The sequence below is a fragment of the Thermobia domestica genome, chromosome 9, assembly GCF_964235325.1.
Source record: "Thermobia domestica chromosome 9, izTheDome1.hap1.1, whole genome shotgun sequence".
NCBI lineage: Eukaryota > Metazoa > Arthropoda > Insecta > Zygentoma > Lepismatidae > Thermobia > Thermobia domestica.
The window spans coordinates 57,912,308-57,928,728 of NC_137462.1; the positions used below are offsets into that span (position 1 = coordinate 57,912,308).

At 35.3% G+C, this 16,421-nt stretch overlaps 2 protein-coding genes across 2 annotated transcripts in view; both read right to left on the reverse strand.

The window, feature by feature from the left end:
* Positions 1-3,447: 3,447 nt before the first annotated feature.
* LOC145660822 (beta-glucuronidase-like) lies at positions 3,448-12,217 on the reverse strand. Its single transcript, XM_081726241.1, has 3 exons — positions 12,209-12,217; positions 7,808-7,946; positions 3,448-3,593 (listed from the first exon to the last, which is right to left on the reverse strand). The coding sequence occupies exons 1-3, from the start codon at positions 12,215-12,217 to the stop codon at positions 3,448-3,450; spliced, it is 294 nt and encodes a 97-aa protein (XP_081582367.1).
* Positions 12,218-12,639: 422 nt separating this feature from the next.
* The window catches only part of LOC145660823 (beta-glucuronidase-like), a 46,303-nt gene continuing 42,521 nt past the window's right edge, over positions 12,640-16,421 (reverse strand). The window contains exon 11 of the mRNA XM_081726242.1: positions 12,640-12,882. Within this exon, the coding sequence (XP_081582368.1) occupies positions 12,640-12,882 (243 nt within the window). The remainder of the gene's footprint in view (positions 12,883-16,421) is intronic.

A 16,421-nucleotide genomic window follows, 5' to 3' on the forward strand; every position in this document is an offset into this window, starting at 1 on the left:
TAATAATAATAATAATAATAATAATAATAATAATAATAATAATAATAATGTAAATTTTCGTAACATATAAAATTTAGCAGGTTATCATTCTAACTCTTAAAATAGAAGTTATCGACGACTTTATGAAATAACATTTAATGTAGGTGAGGACAGTAACGTGCTCTTGAAATTCAGCTCTCTTGGATAGTTTAGTAGGAAGGAGTGTACATTGTGAGGTGTGAGATTTGATATTAGGATGGTATTTTGTGCATATGCCAACTATACAGAAGTCAAGCCCAGATCGTGGTTAATATTTAATATCGCAACGCATAAGCTTGATATAGCATAAGGACGAAAAGTACAAAAACTCAAATATTAATTTTCTCAGTTTTGGATAATCTTATAAGCATTTCTAATAACATTGGTTTATTGTTAGATTTTCCTGTTTGTTTATCTCATTTGTAGATATAAGTTATAGCTATTTCTTGGTGTCTACTTTCCGAACATCTACTTCGTTACGACCTTTCTACTTCAGTAATCTTGTGGAATATAATAAGCTAGATATTTGATGTAAAAATTACGTTTATGTTATTTAATTAGATTAAGAATGTACTAACAAGTACCTGGGTACTAAGGTATCCTTTGAAGTTTAATATACCGCACGTGTAGCAATGCTACAAAAAATGAAAGCTTGAGTGATATCAAGCCTCATTCCTGTCTTGTGCATTTTAGAAAATGTCTTGTTAGGTTTTCGAGAAAAAGTTAAGTGACGAGATGGATTCTAAAAATTGCTCACAGAGACAGTCAATAAATTTGTGTATATTTAAGTTAAATATACTAGATGTTTTACAAAAGATTAAGAAAGGTAACTGACAGAGAAATTGAGATCAAAACTCCCGTTCTATTCAATACAGCATCTGGAGTTTTTCGGCGTTTACTGTTTTGTACTGCAGAAGTACAAAAAATAATCAAATTTCTTTGATTAAATATACATTGTTATATAAAAGACTAATCCTAAAATATATTACATTTTTTAGCTACATTGATTTTACTTCAGTTCTATTTCTGGTATTATTCTTAAAAGATTGTGTGGTCAAGGGCCGGTGGTTTCGTATCAGATATTGTTATTTGGCATATTTTATTGCACAGTAAATCAATTTGTGATAAAGAAGTTCAGAAGATGTCGACCGGAAACGTACGTGCTCCGTGTGCTCTTGGAAGAGCTGCCCCATCGCCATATTGGAACCTTGAGATAACGTCCACGAGTAATGATGTAAGTTATTTGTAAGAAAAACACATAATTTCGTGAAGGGAGGACACCGTTTTAGTATGCGCAATGTCAAAACAGTACGTTTAACGCTAGTAATTTTTTTTAAGTATTATTAAGACCTGATAGTTTACTGACTTTTGAAAAAATGTTGAAAAGAACTCTTGTAACTGAAGGTAGCAACTTAAGTGAATCTTAACGTAGATGGCGTGTCAAGCATTGCCGCTTCAGACAATCAACTCGCTGAAACGATCTACTGGCTTCTTACAAACCTAATCGACGAATCATTTTAGCTCAAAATTTTGTGATTAGTTACACAAAACTTATAAGCATGGGACTTTGAGATTAGATGCTTTCGATTGTAGTGAACAACATAGTAAAAGTCCCCAAAAATCATAAGTGTGCTACGGCCGCCATATTGAAAAATGGCCGCCGTAATAAATCCAAGTTTTTAAAGTTGTGATCAATAAAGGAAATACCTTATGCGGATGGGGCGATGTAAATAGATGCATTTTTGGTAGTGGAGAACATAATGAAATCCTCTCAAAAATGTGCCATGGCCGCAATATTGAAATCTGCATGTCGTAGTATGAAATACTTAAAAGATGTTATGAATTCTTTATACACATGCATTTAGCTATAATGGATAAAATACAGAATCCCTGTTGTACTTCCTCTGGCATATTGCAATATGACGGCCATTTGATTTGTTTAGATCCCCAAGGGTACTGATAAATTTTTCTTCTCATCTTCATCAATCAAAATTAAATTTTACACAAATATTACATAACTATGTTATAGGTCACGAATCTTGATAGATGATAGGCTCTGTAGGCCACGAATCTTGATGTCACGAAGTGAGGTGTGTTCGAACAGGACTCGAAAAACGAATCGACGGTCCCGACAGTGTTTTGGTCACTTCTCAAGCTTATCGTGCGCTACAGGAGAGGATTGCAATGGAGATCTTTGAGTCTATCCTCATCTTCTGTTCTTTCCGACTCCTGTTCAAACCCACGTCATTTGGTGACATAGAACCAACGTATTCGTGAAATATAGAGCCTACCGGTTCTCTACATACCCATATCGACCCTGGTACTCACCGGTCAAGAAAGTAGGGAGTCACTGGAAATGACCTCTGTGTTTGAGCTTTCCACTACAACTAAAGGCATTTGTTCACAAAGACTCATATTTAAAAGTTTTCAAATTGATGATAGCTATAAAATACTTTTCATGCTAGAGTGGCCATTTACCAATATGGCGGCCATAGCACACTTACGACTTTCGATGATTTTAAGTATGCTTTGTGTTTCACTACCTCTAAAGGCGTCTATTTGCGAAGTCCCAATCTTGTAAGTTTTCTTCTGGTTACAAGTTCATACGAATTTTTCATATTGTGTCGGCGATTTTCCAATATGGCAACCTTATTACACCTGTAATTCTTTTCCAATTTCTAGTATGGTTTTTCATTCTAACAAAATGCATCTATAAAGTAAGTGTCATGCTTATAAGCATTTTTAAAAAGTGATCGCAACTTTGAAACAATTTCATATCTTGCGGCGGCCATTTTCCAGTATGATGGCCGTAGCACACTTGCAATTCTTGGGAACTTTTAGTATGTTTTTCAATGCAACTTAATACATCTATTAACAAAGTCCTATGCTTATAAGGATTTTTTTCAACTAATTTTCATATTATAACTGGATTATAAAGCGAGTTAGAAAATGGTGTCTAGGCCACCCCTAATCCTTATTAAGTAGTAATTGTATGTGTAGGCCTTACTGTAAATAAAAATGTTAAAAAACGTTTTCGTTTTGTCTTCTTTCGGCCATTTTGTGGATTATTCGCGGGATTCGGTCATCCGATATTACTGCACCACCCAATGTATGGATAATTTGGAGTTTACTACACTTACTTTTATGGTTGTACAAAAAGCATAATGTTTGTTATATAACCTTTCTTTCTTATTATGTCTTTCCTTTATTTTAGCTTCAGAGGATAAAACTTTGAGTGACAAATTCAATACGGGTGACAGAGTGACAAGGAGATTCGCAAAACATTGAACGCTCTTGTCACATTGGCATATTTGGCAATACAAAAATAAGGAATTTAATCAAATTATTGTTGTAATTAATTGTATCACATTATATATTCATCATTACATAACTAATAATTATATGAGACAGCAGAACGTAAAATTACGTTTAACTATTTGCACTATTTCCCCAGTGATAGTTATCAATTTCCTCCGCTAGGGTTCGATAACGTTCTCTCAGAAGTTTAGCTGCAGCTTTCGGTTGCCTGTCTCTCGTAAACACTCCTTTCCTGTTACCAGCAACACGATAGAATACTGAAAATAGGAAAAAAATAGTAATCGTAAGGAAAGTCAATTTAAAAGTTTTCTCTGCAATCAAAATGATCGTTACGATATAGGCTACACGCTTGGCTGTCCTGTCATTCAATTAAAATACATATTTGCTTCTTACTTATGTATGGATTTTTTACGCAACAAAATGTATTAAAACTGCATAGCTATATATCTTTCACATTTTAAAGTATAATTTCATGTTTTCCTCCATAAGACACACCAAAAAATTGAGTTTATATTTTGTTTTAGAGTACTGAAATATGGCATTGTCTTCGTGTTTCGCACATCGAAGTATAATCTTTATTGGAGGAAGAGATCATGAGTTACTGACTAATTGAATGAATTAGTGATTGAGTGATCAAGCCAAGCTGATAAGCTAGAAACTTGAGCTTTGTACACTTCATACGATTTATGATGCAGGATACTATTAAAGAAGGATGTTTGGAAATTAGACCTGGAACAGGTGAAAATGGGGATTATAATTATTATAATAAGATGCTCGTATCTCGGAATCACTTACGGTTAGAGACAGGGAATTTGTCATTTAGAAGTTTCATTTCAATTAATTGTTTAAGTGGTTTTTTTTTGGGGGGGGGGTATTTTCTCTAGAAAGAAATAAACATTTAGGAAGAAAAAGAGGTGGACCGTACAATAATTACATAGGGTCAATAGAAAGTAGTAGCAATACTATTCTCACGTCAGAGAGCTTTGTCTCGGCACTAAACTCTTTCCAGCCTTAGAACAAAGTAGACATAAACAAAGCGAAAGGTATTACTCCGCGGCTCACACGTGCTTCGGCAGCCAGAGACGTAAACAGCAAGATCGTCTGCCAGCTTACTGTCGTCGCATAATTTCCACAATGTTGAGGCTATAGTTGGTTGGTAAATAATTAACGCACTGACACAATATTGGAAATATGTATTTTCTTAAATCCTTCTATATACGAGCTTACCGCTGTTCCTGTGTCCTCTTTTGTGTTTTATAACACGAGACGAAAATGGACTTATTGTCACATATCGTCGCCACGAAACTCTGCATTCTGCTATAATTTTAAATGTGTGGGGTAGGCACGCGAACGCATACGCATGCGCAGAAAATACTACAGGGTTTTCATAAAGTCTGGAAGGATTTAATTTGCTTATAATTTTCATAAAAATGCTCATAATGAAATCAAATAAAGTGCAAACGGTAGCGGAAGGATTAAATATTTACTTGGCAACACTGTTAGATAAGCGGCAACTCTGAACACGTTGAGGGAGGGCAAGGGTCAGTTTCTTACCAAAATTCATCCATTGTTGTTTCAATGTTGACTGTTAAAAGTAAGTTGTAAGCTGTATTGGTGTGTGTGTCTTTTAAAGAAATAAATAAATGAAAAACTCCTCTGAGAAGACTATTTTTTTTACCGTATCAAAGATGGCGTCAAACGCAAGAGAAAGAGAAAACGCAATGTGCTCTGTGGTACGCAGAGCTAAAAGCACCAACTCTGGTGTGTCGAAAGTTCACCAAAGAGTTCAAAAAGCCGGCACCGACTGAGAGTGCAATCCGAAAGTGGCATGCTAAGTTCTTGGAGACAGGAAGCGTCCTGGACCGTCCTCGAAGTGGGAGGCCGCCAACATCGCCTGCAACAGTGAGCAGGGTAAGGGAAAGCATCATCAACAGCCCACAGAAGTCGATTCCTAGACGGTCCATGGAACTCGGAATTCCACAGACAACCGTGTTTAAGATAGCCAAGAAGACGATCAGGACCAAAGGTTACAAAATCAAGGTAGTCCAGGATCTGCATGATGAAGATTTGGACATCCGGTTCAACTTCTGTGACGCCATGCTCAAGCAGTTGGAACATGGCGACGTTCTCCTTTCAGCCATCATGTTCTCAGATGAGGCAACCATCCATTTCTCCGGGCAGGTTAACCGACACAACTGTCGCGTTTGGGGCACGGAAAACCCAAAGAATTTGAGACACATGAGAGAGATAGCCCTAAAGTGAACGTTTGGTGCGCTGTGTCCTATGATCATCTGATTGGACCGTTCTTTTTTGAAGAGGAGACCGTGAATGGAGATTCGTACCTGGATATGTTGCAGAAATACCTCATTCCGGAACTGGAGGCACGTGGAATCCAGAACGACAATGTGTTCCAACAGGACGGGGCACCTCCTCACTATGCAATCAAGGTGAGACAGTTCCTTGACGAGAAATTCCCTAACCGATGGATTGGCCGCGGTGGCATGACTGCTTGGCCGCCAATATCACCCGACCTTACCCCCTGCGACTTCTGGCTTTGGGGTCATGTGAAAACGGAAGTTTATGCAAAGAAGCCAAGTGGTTTGGAGAACTTAAAGGACAAAATCAGGGCGTCTGTGGCTGGCATTTCGGATCAAACATGGCGGAACGCTGTGAGTGGATTCCAGCGCCGCCTACGCGAATGTGTGGACGTAAATGGCGCCCAGTTGGAGGTGTGGCGGTGAATGAATTGAGCAGATTACAGTTAAAAATTTAATCCTTCCGCTACCGTTTGCACTTTATTTGATTTCAATATGAACATTTTTATGTAAATTATAAGCGAATTAAATCCCTCCAGACTTTATGAAACCCTGTATATGTCCAAATACGCGTGAGGTTGAAATAAAGCTACATCTGTTGTTAAATATTATATATATTGCGTTTATTATCACAAAATGCAGGATAAATTCAGATATCTTTATTTGAAATTATTCTTTTAGTAGGGATTATATTGCGATAGGATACTAGTGCAGTGAGTCCAACAACCAATCACTGGTCATCGACCCACTGGTAGTCAGGTGGGTTTGTTTACATCTACTTTTTTCTAAGGCTGGAAAGAGTATACAAGAGTTCCCTAATTGATACGGCAGTCATCTTCAAATTTATGAAGCTTGTGAGCTACCGTACCGTTTTAAAATCCTGTGAGGTACCAACCAAAAGAACTACTAACTTTTTAAAAAAGATCATATATTTTTTAATTGCCTATTGACTTACATTTCTAGTACATATGAAATCAATTTTAATCAAACTGTTTATAACAAAAAGAAACTGAAATTGAATTTTACATAAGAAAGACATTGAAGTGTAGTCAGTTATAAATAACAAATGTAATAACAGGTTTTTTTTTAAAAATCAGACTTATTAAGTTGAATCCCCTAGATTTAGCAACTTCTAGCAAAACTGATCAAGGTTACCCAATCGAAGCGTTAACGGGAGCTACCGAAAATATCTCTGCGAGGTACTAGTAGCTCGCGATCGACGGTATGGCGATCACTGTGATAAGAGAATGTAAGGTCATGAAGTGTGACGATTGGCGATGATTCTTTGTATTATTTAGTCAAAAGCAGCAGTGCGGTAAAGTAGAGGAAGAAAGTGGGAACGCCATATCAATGTGTTTCTGAAATACAAACAACGTGCACAGATCAAAATTGAAATGGCAGGTAGGTGCAATACATGTCTTCAGCGACTTTGTTGACAATTCTTTCGTCAAAATGAAGGAACCACTTCACTAGAAGAATTACACACAAGGGACGCCATTATCCGTGGATATGCCGGTCCCCATGGAACATCGACAAACATTGACATGCTGACGGTGTACGACGCCTTCCACACGTGTGGGAGAGTACGGCAGAAGTAGGAAGCAATCACACTGAACGAATGTAACAGGTGTTCTCTGTACAAAAAAGCCTGGTAGGATTTGTACCAATGTTATTATTATTTTTATGCAGCCCATGTAGACTAAAATGTCCATATCCTTAAGATTAGACATAAAATTTTGATTATAAACTATCCAACTACAACTATGACACATGGTTTCGGACTTTTAGGTATTTGGCATATTATGTAAGAAACAAGGATGAAGAGTGGTTAAATAAGTTGACCATACTAGGCGTTCGAATTTCGTGCGAAACTTAGAATTTAGACGAGTTCACAATGAAAGTTGCATAAGAAAGAATACCCGCAGCAGCGTTTGCTAGTAACTCATATTTAGAAAGTAAGTAATAAGGTGTGATACAAATCAAATACGATAGTTGGTGGTATAATGAAAGTTTTGTCATAACCACATAACAACGTTATAACTATTTAGTGCGTGATCTGATCGTTGGTATAACACGTATTAATATTTGTTAGTTATCAAGAAAAATAACTATAAAGATAAGCTATTTAAAGTTAAAATGATAATGGTAAAACTTACGTTGTTTCGTGTTAAAATCAGCAAAGTTCCAGATAAGTTCGCCAATCAGTATCCCCTCTTGACGAAGAGTATCAAATGCTTGGAAATATTCTTTCATCAGCGCAACTTGAAAATCTTCGGTAAATAAGGTTGGTGGATCCTTTAGAAATAAGAATGTTATAAATAAATAACTATGAACTTATGACTGGAGACTATATATTTAAAATAGATATACATACGTTTTAAAACGCCTTTTACATATTATGAAAACATCAAATCTAGTACGCATCTATTCTGATTACTTATAATGAAGATACGAATGACTTTGGGAAATCGCCATAAAATTTGTTTATACTCAGATGGATTAATATCAGCCACTTAAATTGATACTAAATATCAGCCACTAACCGTAGAAATCCTCTCTGTGTTTGGCTTTGCCAAGTGAAAATTTCAAGTTACGCTTGGAGTCCAGATAACTTTGACGTATAAAGCTCTGTATGCTTAGACAAGATGTAAGAATGAAGGCTGCGCAAGAATGCTTACGTGTTAGACTTCTCCTTAGAAGTTCTCTCTTGTGTATGACTTTTCCAAGTGTAAATTTCATGTCATGCTTGAAATGAGTGTCAATTTAAAGGAATTTTAAAATTAGCCTTATATTATTTATTACTGTCAAGTTTGAAACAAGCTTGCAATTGAGAAACTACCAAGATTGCTAGAGCCTTGGTTAGGTCTGCTGCCATGTACATCTGCATGGCCATCTTCACAAGCTATGACATGTGATACACTTCCAATGTTATAGTGTTTTGATACGTCTCCCACGTGTGAAAGTATCACATTGTCAGGAGCTTTCCCACTAACATTTTGTGATACACAATATAGAACATAGTACAGTTCAGGTTTTAATTAAGTCCTATATTGCTGTAAAGATATATCTATATGTTTCTCAAGTATGCTTAAAATCAATTATTTTATTTCTAAACCCCTATTAACATTCAAATAATGTGTTACTAGCTATCGTGTTTTGTTGTGTTACACTTTTCAAGCAAAATATAATTATGTCCCGAAGTTTAAATATAGTTACGGTATAAACCAACTTAGTTAAAATTTGTAACACGAAATATTATGATAAGTGTTATATATTAACTATATGAAGTAGAACCTTAGACTGTGATCTTTCTATTAACGTAACTGGAGAGGTTAGTGTCTACTCTTTAGTTGTGAAACGATCTAATTATGCAACCAACAATTTCATGCGCTTAAATGAACCACACTTTGCAAAATTGGTTGTGACCTTTTTGCAAAGGATGGTTCAAAATATAACACCTAGAATAGTTACTCTTACTATTATATATATATTAATACGAAAACAGCAACATCTGTTTCTTTATGCTTATTTGGTCTCATACCAATTCAACTTAAATCTTTGAAAGCTTAGGATATATTAAGTATACACAACAGGATACAAATGTGGCACTTTAGATATGAAATTAAGCGAATACTAGTAGCAAAAATTTGGTAACACTTAGGAGACATCGAGTACTATTCAAATGAACGGAAAACATCAGTATTATTAACATCATTTCAATAAACCTGAGTGTAGTTTATAGTAAGTAATATGTTTTCTTGAAGTTTCGAAAACTCTTTTAATTTAAAGTCAATTGTAGATCTTGACACAATGAACTCGTCGGTCACAATGAACTTAAAATCCAACAAGTCACAAACGGAGTACGAAATACCATTTTAGTTATTTCATCCTTACGTTATCCTTAATTATTTCATCCTAAGTGGTGGCACAATTTCTCAGTGGTGCAGCGCTTACCTCTGGTGTGCGTGGTCCCTGTTTCGATACCCGGCCAAGTAATTTTGTGATGAACAACATTGTGTTCGTGAGTTTTCTCGGAGTACTCCCGTTTTCTCTCACATTCTCATCCCACAAATGCTTCCATCATCATTCAGTTTCTTTAATCATGGTCTTCCTTAGCACTAACGGACATAATACTGGGAACGTTAAACGTAAAGATTTCTTAGAGGTATAATCCGACTAAAAGGATTTAAAACTTTGACAAAACAAGGTTGTTTCACACGTTGTATTTCTTCCAAACTGAGATAGAATGGTGTTCCCATATTTCGGATTATATTTAAATAAAGTAACTTTTAAATTCCTTTCCTATCTTTACTATTTTATTACTTTACTTGGTTTTTATAACAATGGATTGAAATAAAATTTTCCCAGGTCGCCCTAAGTGAGCTTTGTAGTGAACAAACACCATATGTGGGTTTACTCGGGGTTCTCCCGTTTCCTCCCACTTTTTTCATTCTCCCATTTCATTCATTTCTCGTCATCACCGTCTCCTTTAGCCTAGCCGGCATAATCGTGGGACGTAAAAATTAAAGATTTTTTTAAAAGTAAAACCATAAGTATAACTTGGTTACACTCTCTTTTCAATAACGAAAATTGGTTATTAATGAAAATGTAAAGAATGTAATAGTTAGGTGAATAAAGTTGTAAGAAGAAATGACATGATCTCGAGAATTCCACTGGAATTGATGTTTTTCGCCACAAACTCACGCGGCATAGGATAAAAGTTAAAACAAGACTCTTTACCAGTGTTGAATTAAGACTTTTGTAAAGGGAAGCAATAAAAATTTAAGAATAGGGGGGTGTTCTAGATTGCAATAGAGCAGCAGGAATCTGCCGGAACAAAGCTCGCGACATGTTATTGTCTGGTTGGTTGCAATAACCAACATAGGGGTCTATTGCCATTTTTCTCCAACTAACGTTGTAAAGCGTTTGCGTGGGTCTAAATCGAATTTCCAAATAGTTATTTAACTTCGATTTTATACGAGAATGCGGTTTGTTAATTAGAACAATTAGGTTGGACAAAAAAAAAATAAACTAATTTTCTTTAAAAACAGAAAGATCCTTGCTTTTAAGACATTTTGAGAGAAAAATTAAGCAAAAAATCAATCAATCCATGTGTAATTATAGATATTCTAGGGGGCTCATATATATTCTAGGGGGTTTTCAGCCCCCCTTGAACATGCCTGAATTCAACACTGAGCTTTACATTATAGGATAGAACTCTATCACTAAGTATTTACAGGATATTACAACTTTAAGAGAAGGAACCTCTCACTTTCCATCTGTATTTTTCAAAAGGATGACTATCTAAGTTGCTAATTGGCCACTTATTTGGAATTTCCTATCTGAGAAAAACTTTGGTAGTGGGAAATATACCCAGAATAACTAGAATGAATAAGTACATGGGAAGGTGAAAGCCAATTTGCAATCTATGACATTTTCAGTTATGAGAATCACGCAAAGAGATTTATAAGATTGTGATAATAGTACATCAGTTCGTCCGTTACCTCGCACGATAACTGTTGGATGATTTTTTGTATAGATAAGTAGAGCGATTATTTCGGTCTTGATCGTTAACGGAGCTTAACGGATAACAGTAACTTTAACAGCGGCTATCTTTAGCCCACATACCATACATTCAAGTGAATTTTTGAATTCAGGTTTTTCTTGAATAGGTTGGGAGATTACCTCACGGGAGTTCGTTAATTAAGTAAATATGTTAACATACTGACGGATAAGGACAACTTGAACGGTGTTTTTTTTATAATCAATATAGCACACATGTAAGCGTATTTTTTAAATTCTGTTTGTTGCAACAAATAGCTAAAGCGATTGTCTCAAGAGAGTTTGTTACTAAAGTTAATCTTTTACCAACTTAACGACTAACGGCGATTTTAACTATGACTGTCTGTAGCCCATATCCGCAAATACTATGTAAGCGAAAGATGTTATAAAATAGAAGGTCTGCCCATGTGTATCCTCATCCTATTAAATCAATGAAGCCAAAATACAACAGAACATCGGCACGTCTGATTTTCTACTCTCGTTTCCACCATCGTCTAATTGGCTACTTTCGTTTCCGCCGTGAAAACATTGCGATCTTATTGGGCGGAGTGGGCATAGTAGGAATGGCGAAACTGTGACGTATGGCTTCAAGATATTGTTGTAAGGGCAGATTCTCTATTTTATTGAATTTGAATTTTTGTGGTCCTTCAAAATAAGAACTGAGAGGGGGAGAAAAAGAGATAGAGTCCATAGGAGTACCCAGGAACACCATGAGTTAAATCACTGGTAGACACCAACTCTAGCGACATCATTGGTCTGCGTGATTCTACACCACAACTGATTAACTGCGTTATGCAGTTCGAACGATTGTCTGCATTGAAATATCAGAGAGATTGTACTGATGTCTTAAATGAATGAAGATAAGATTTGATTACTACTGGAATGTAATGATGCATATAGAAATATAATGAATTAAAATTTGTCAGGACTACTACTTTGTATTCAAGTGGCTAACGAACGTCGCCCCAAGTTCGACCTCAAATGGGGATACTTACCTTGGACATATAGCTAGTCAGTGGCTCGGATTCCAGTTTAAGTTATTGTCATTGGTGTTGAAGAGGGATGTTACGAAAAAGTTGCAATTTATCTTCTCAGAATAACTAATACTCAATCTCATTCATTTGATTGCACTTCTCATATAATTACAATGACTAGTTTGCGTATTGATATATATACATATATTTGGCAACCGAAAATGGATATAAGATTTTTCAGAAAGAAGCCAAGTAATTTAAGAGTGATCTTGAACAATTCTTTATATAAAACTTTATAAGATTTACAGAAGTTAACATGCACATCTAGTTGCAAAGAGATTTTTTACTTGCATACGCCTACTTTATACATTTCATGCACTGTTAATACAATAATTTGAAATATTAACTTTGAGTTTTAGCTTCTAAAATCTGTTACGTATATAACAATTTCATTAAATGTCTTGAAAACTGCAGTTGGGTACAATAAAAATATTGTAGTAAAAACATTCTTTACAAACCGTATAAAGACCAGGCAGAGAATCGGCTCCATACTCGGTGAATATCATGGGTTTTTGGTATTTTTCATGCCATTCCCTGACTTCAGATACTATTTGCAACTGAATAACTTCTAGGGCAGCGGAGTCAAAGTACCAACCAACATATCGATTCAAACAGTGCATGTCCACAAATGGCGCCTGGAAGTAACATATCATGAATTTAACTACAAGCACTTTTCTTGAATAAATCTTTAGATAAGAACATATAGAAATTTAAGACTTATCATTATTAGAGATCTTAGTGGTTCTTCAAGTATTTGAATGTTCAACCAGGTTTAAATTCATAATAATTTGACTTCATGTCTTTGGGCAAATTTACACGACGAATACCTGAACATAAATTGTTACATTATTGGAATTATATTTCGTTATGTTAATAATGAACAATTACACTTTTCAAAATAGTTTTGATAATTAATTTTATTAGTATGAATGAAAATGAAAAGGCTTTCGTGGGGTACAACATTCATTCATTTTTTAAGAAAGATCATTATTTATAGATTACTTTGATCAGTAATAAAATAAAGTCGTAAATTGTGGATTACAAGTATATGGGTCTTCTGTTCGACTGACCCAGTTTCCATTCTATCTGTGGATTCGGGCTAGTTCTATTGCACCCTCAAATGAGAAACATATAAAATATAATGCAGAATAAAATAAGGGCTGTTATACAGTATGAGATAAATCCTATGAAATATCTTAGGATTAATCTTAGAACAAATGTTACGACATATCTTGTAGGAAATCCTACATGTTTGTGCCATACGCGCGAAGAGTTTTCCTGTTTCAAATGCTCCGAAGAGTGCCAGATCTCACAAAGCATACTCGGTCATAAATGTTTTCCACTGCCTTCTCCCTTGCATGTCTGTTGTGACAAAGCGTTGCTTTTCTATAATATAAAAATGTGCACTCTTCTTATGGACTAATCGCGCAAATATAATGGACTAATCTTATGGACTATGTGCGCAAATATCATCTTTGCTGGCAGGGAGAAAACAAATTTGTTTTCACTTTCTCTCACCTAACATCGTTTAAATAAAGATCTTATACATTCAATTTCCGAACTCTAACATACTCTAAACAAGAGAAATCTCATAAGATTGTTGGAACATAGGAAATGACATGCTATCTGCTTCCATACAAGTTGTGATTTTGACTCTAGGAAAAATCGTAAGAGATTTCTCATGATTTGTCTAATAGTGTATAGCAGTCTCTAACTGGCGAATAAGGAAAGCAAATTCCTTGTCACAATGATTAAAGTGTTGTCAAAATCATTAAAGAAAGAAACAATTACTTTCAGAAAAAATATTACTTATAGAATGATTATACTGCGCGGTCACTTAAACAAAAATACAAATTTTCAGAAAATAGTTATTTTTTTAATGCACAGTGGTCCGATACAGAAACGTCATTTGGGAAGGACAAGAGGGCAATTGGCTGACCTGAGTTTGAAAAGCGCATGATTTAAGTGAATTTTATGCTAATATAATAGTATTACAATTTTTGTCTTCTTCACTTTTGAGAAAACCAGAAATTACGTAACTGACCTGTAAACTTATTGATTTGAACAGTCTTTTCCAACCGAATGCTAGGAATCAGCATAAAACAATAATTTGAGAAGTATGCCGTTTATAAATAGAATGTATAATGGCCAGTCTAACTTTTGAAGGGAAACTTTCTATTTAAATTTTACTTCTATCATTCTGATTTTACAAATTAATAAGAATGTCTAATAAATTTTAAAATTAAAATATGTTTTCTTATAGGTAGGAAAAATTTTAAATTTTTATAACTTATTTTCAACAATCAATATTTACTGTATATTGCTAATTTTTTAAATAAATATTTTTATACTCTTCTATCACTTCGAGCACAACTTATAAATTCAAAGTAGCACCCGAAGTATTTTATCCAAACAGTGTACTAATATATCTATAATGTGATCATGAAAGTGGTAAGTTTAATTTATGAAAAATGTTTTTCAACACCATTTAAGAAAAGAATGTTTATAAAGTAAATTTTCTTTATTTCATTTGCAAAACTTAATTTTGCATCTAATACATTTCTAGGTCAAATAAGATTTTCATTTACACTAATATTATTAATATGCCTTTCTTTCCAAAATGATCTGTAATTAATAAATTAAGATTTGTTTACAAATTAGTCTTATATTCTACAATATCTTAGCGTAAGGAAAGGTGTTCAAGGATGAGATAGGTGTACCAATCATATTGCGCTGAAGAAAGTGGTATGTGTAAGCGTAGAAGTTCATATGCATAGTTGAAAATTGATGCTATTGAAGAACCAGCTACTTGTTTCGGTGAAAGTTGCCCCATGTAGCGCAGTCGCAAATTTTCATCTTTGGTATTTGCGGTCCCAGGTTCGATTCTCGGTGAGGACATTAGGTCGAAAAACTTCAAAAGTTTTTTTTTCAGGCCAGCCATCTTGAGTGAAGTTTCCTTGAGTTTCTCACATTCACACGAGGCAAATGCCCGTATGGTACCTAACGTATTGGTCCCAGATATCTTCTTTATTACTTTCTTCCTCTTCAGTTCCCCGTTGAGTGTGATTGCCTCGGGACGACCTCCTCATACATGACGGGCTAACATGGCCATAGATGCTACAGAAACCTAATTCCTAATCTTAATTCTTATTGAGGTCAAACGGATACTGAGGTATGTTACTATCAAGTTATTCAATATTACATTAACAAGACGGCAATATAAGGAGTGCGATTTAAGTTAACATTACTGTCAGAAAGCATGCATAAAATGAAAACAGCTCGTTCGATCTCAATGAAAGTTTCACCTTTTGCTCGTTATAGTATCTCACGAGTGTACGCTAAGTGTGAGCGTGTAAACGGGAAGCGAGTGACAGCCGAATAGGCCAAGGCTGTCCGCGAGCGGCTTATCCAATTCTACAAGAGCCAGTGCTGGCGTGACTTTACCGCTGCTTTAAATAATTTTAAATGCGAATATCCTTATACTACAGTGCATAGAATGTTGCAAAAATGTTTGGAGACTGGTGAAGCATCAAGAAAGAAGAAATCTAGTCGCCCACTTTAAAAAGAAAAAATACACAAAAAAGTGAAAGTGCGATCAGACGAGAACTCTTGAAGGACCCTAACTTGTTAAACCGTCTTTTACCACGAAGATATCAAATTTCTGAATTCAGTGTAAGGAAGATCAAAAAAGAACACGAATTCAAGGTTGAAACATGTCAAAGTGTACCATGTTATACAGACGAACAGAAGAAGCGTGCTAAGATCAACTGTCGCAAACATTCCGACAAGAAGTTAGCGAACAAGATTGTGATCATGGATGATTAAACTTACTGTTACCAAAACCTCGCGCATGTTTCCAACTATGTATCGTACTTAATAAACATCAAGTTAGTCCTAGCAAGTTCGTAAAACTTAAAGACAGGTATGCAAAAAAGTGTTTAATTTGGTAAGAAGTCGCGGCAAACGGCAAAGTTTCGCGTGCTGTTGTTCGACGTGGGATAATCAACAGTGACAGCTATTTCGAGTGCATTGAAAAAGGTGTTCATTCCACGGATGCAAAAAGATCACGGAACATAACATTATGTTTCGGCCCCATATGGCATACTCCATTATCTGAAAAAAGTGTGCGACGCACTTACTGACTTTGGTATGGAGTTTGTCGGCAAAAACGAGA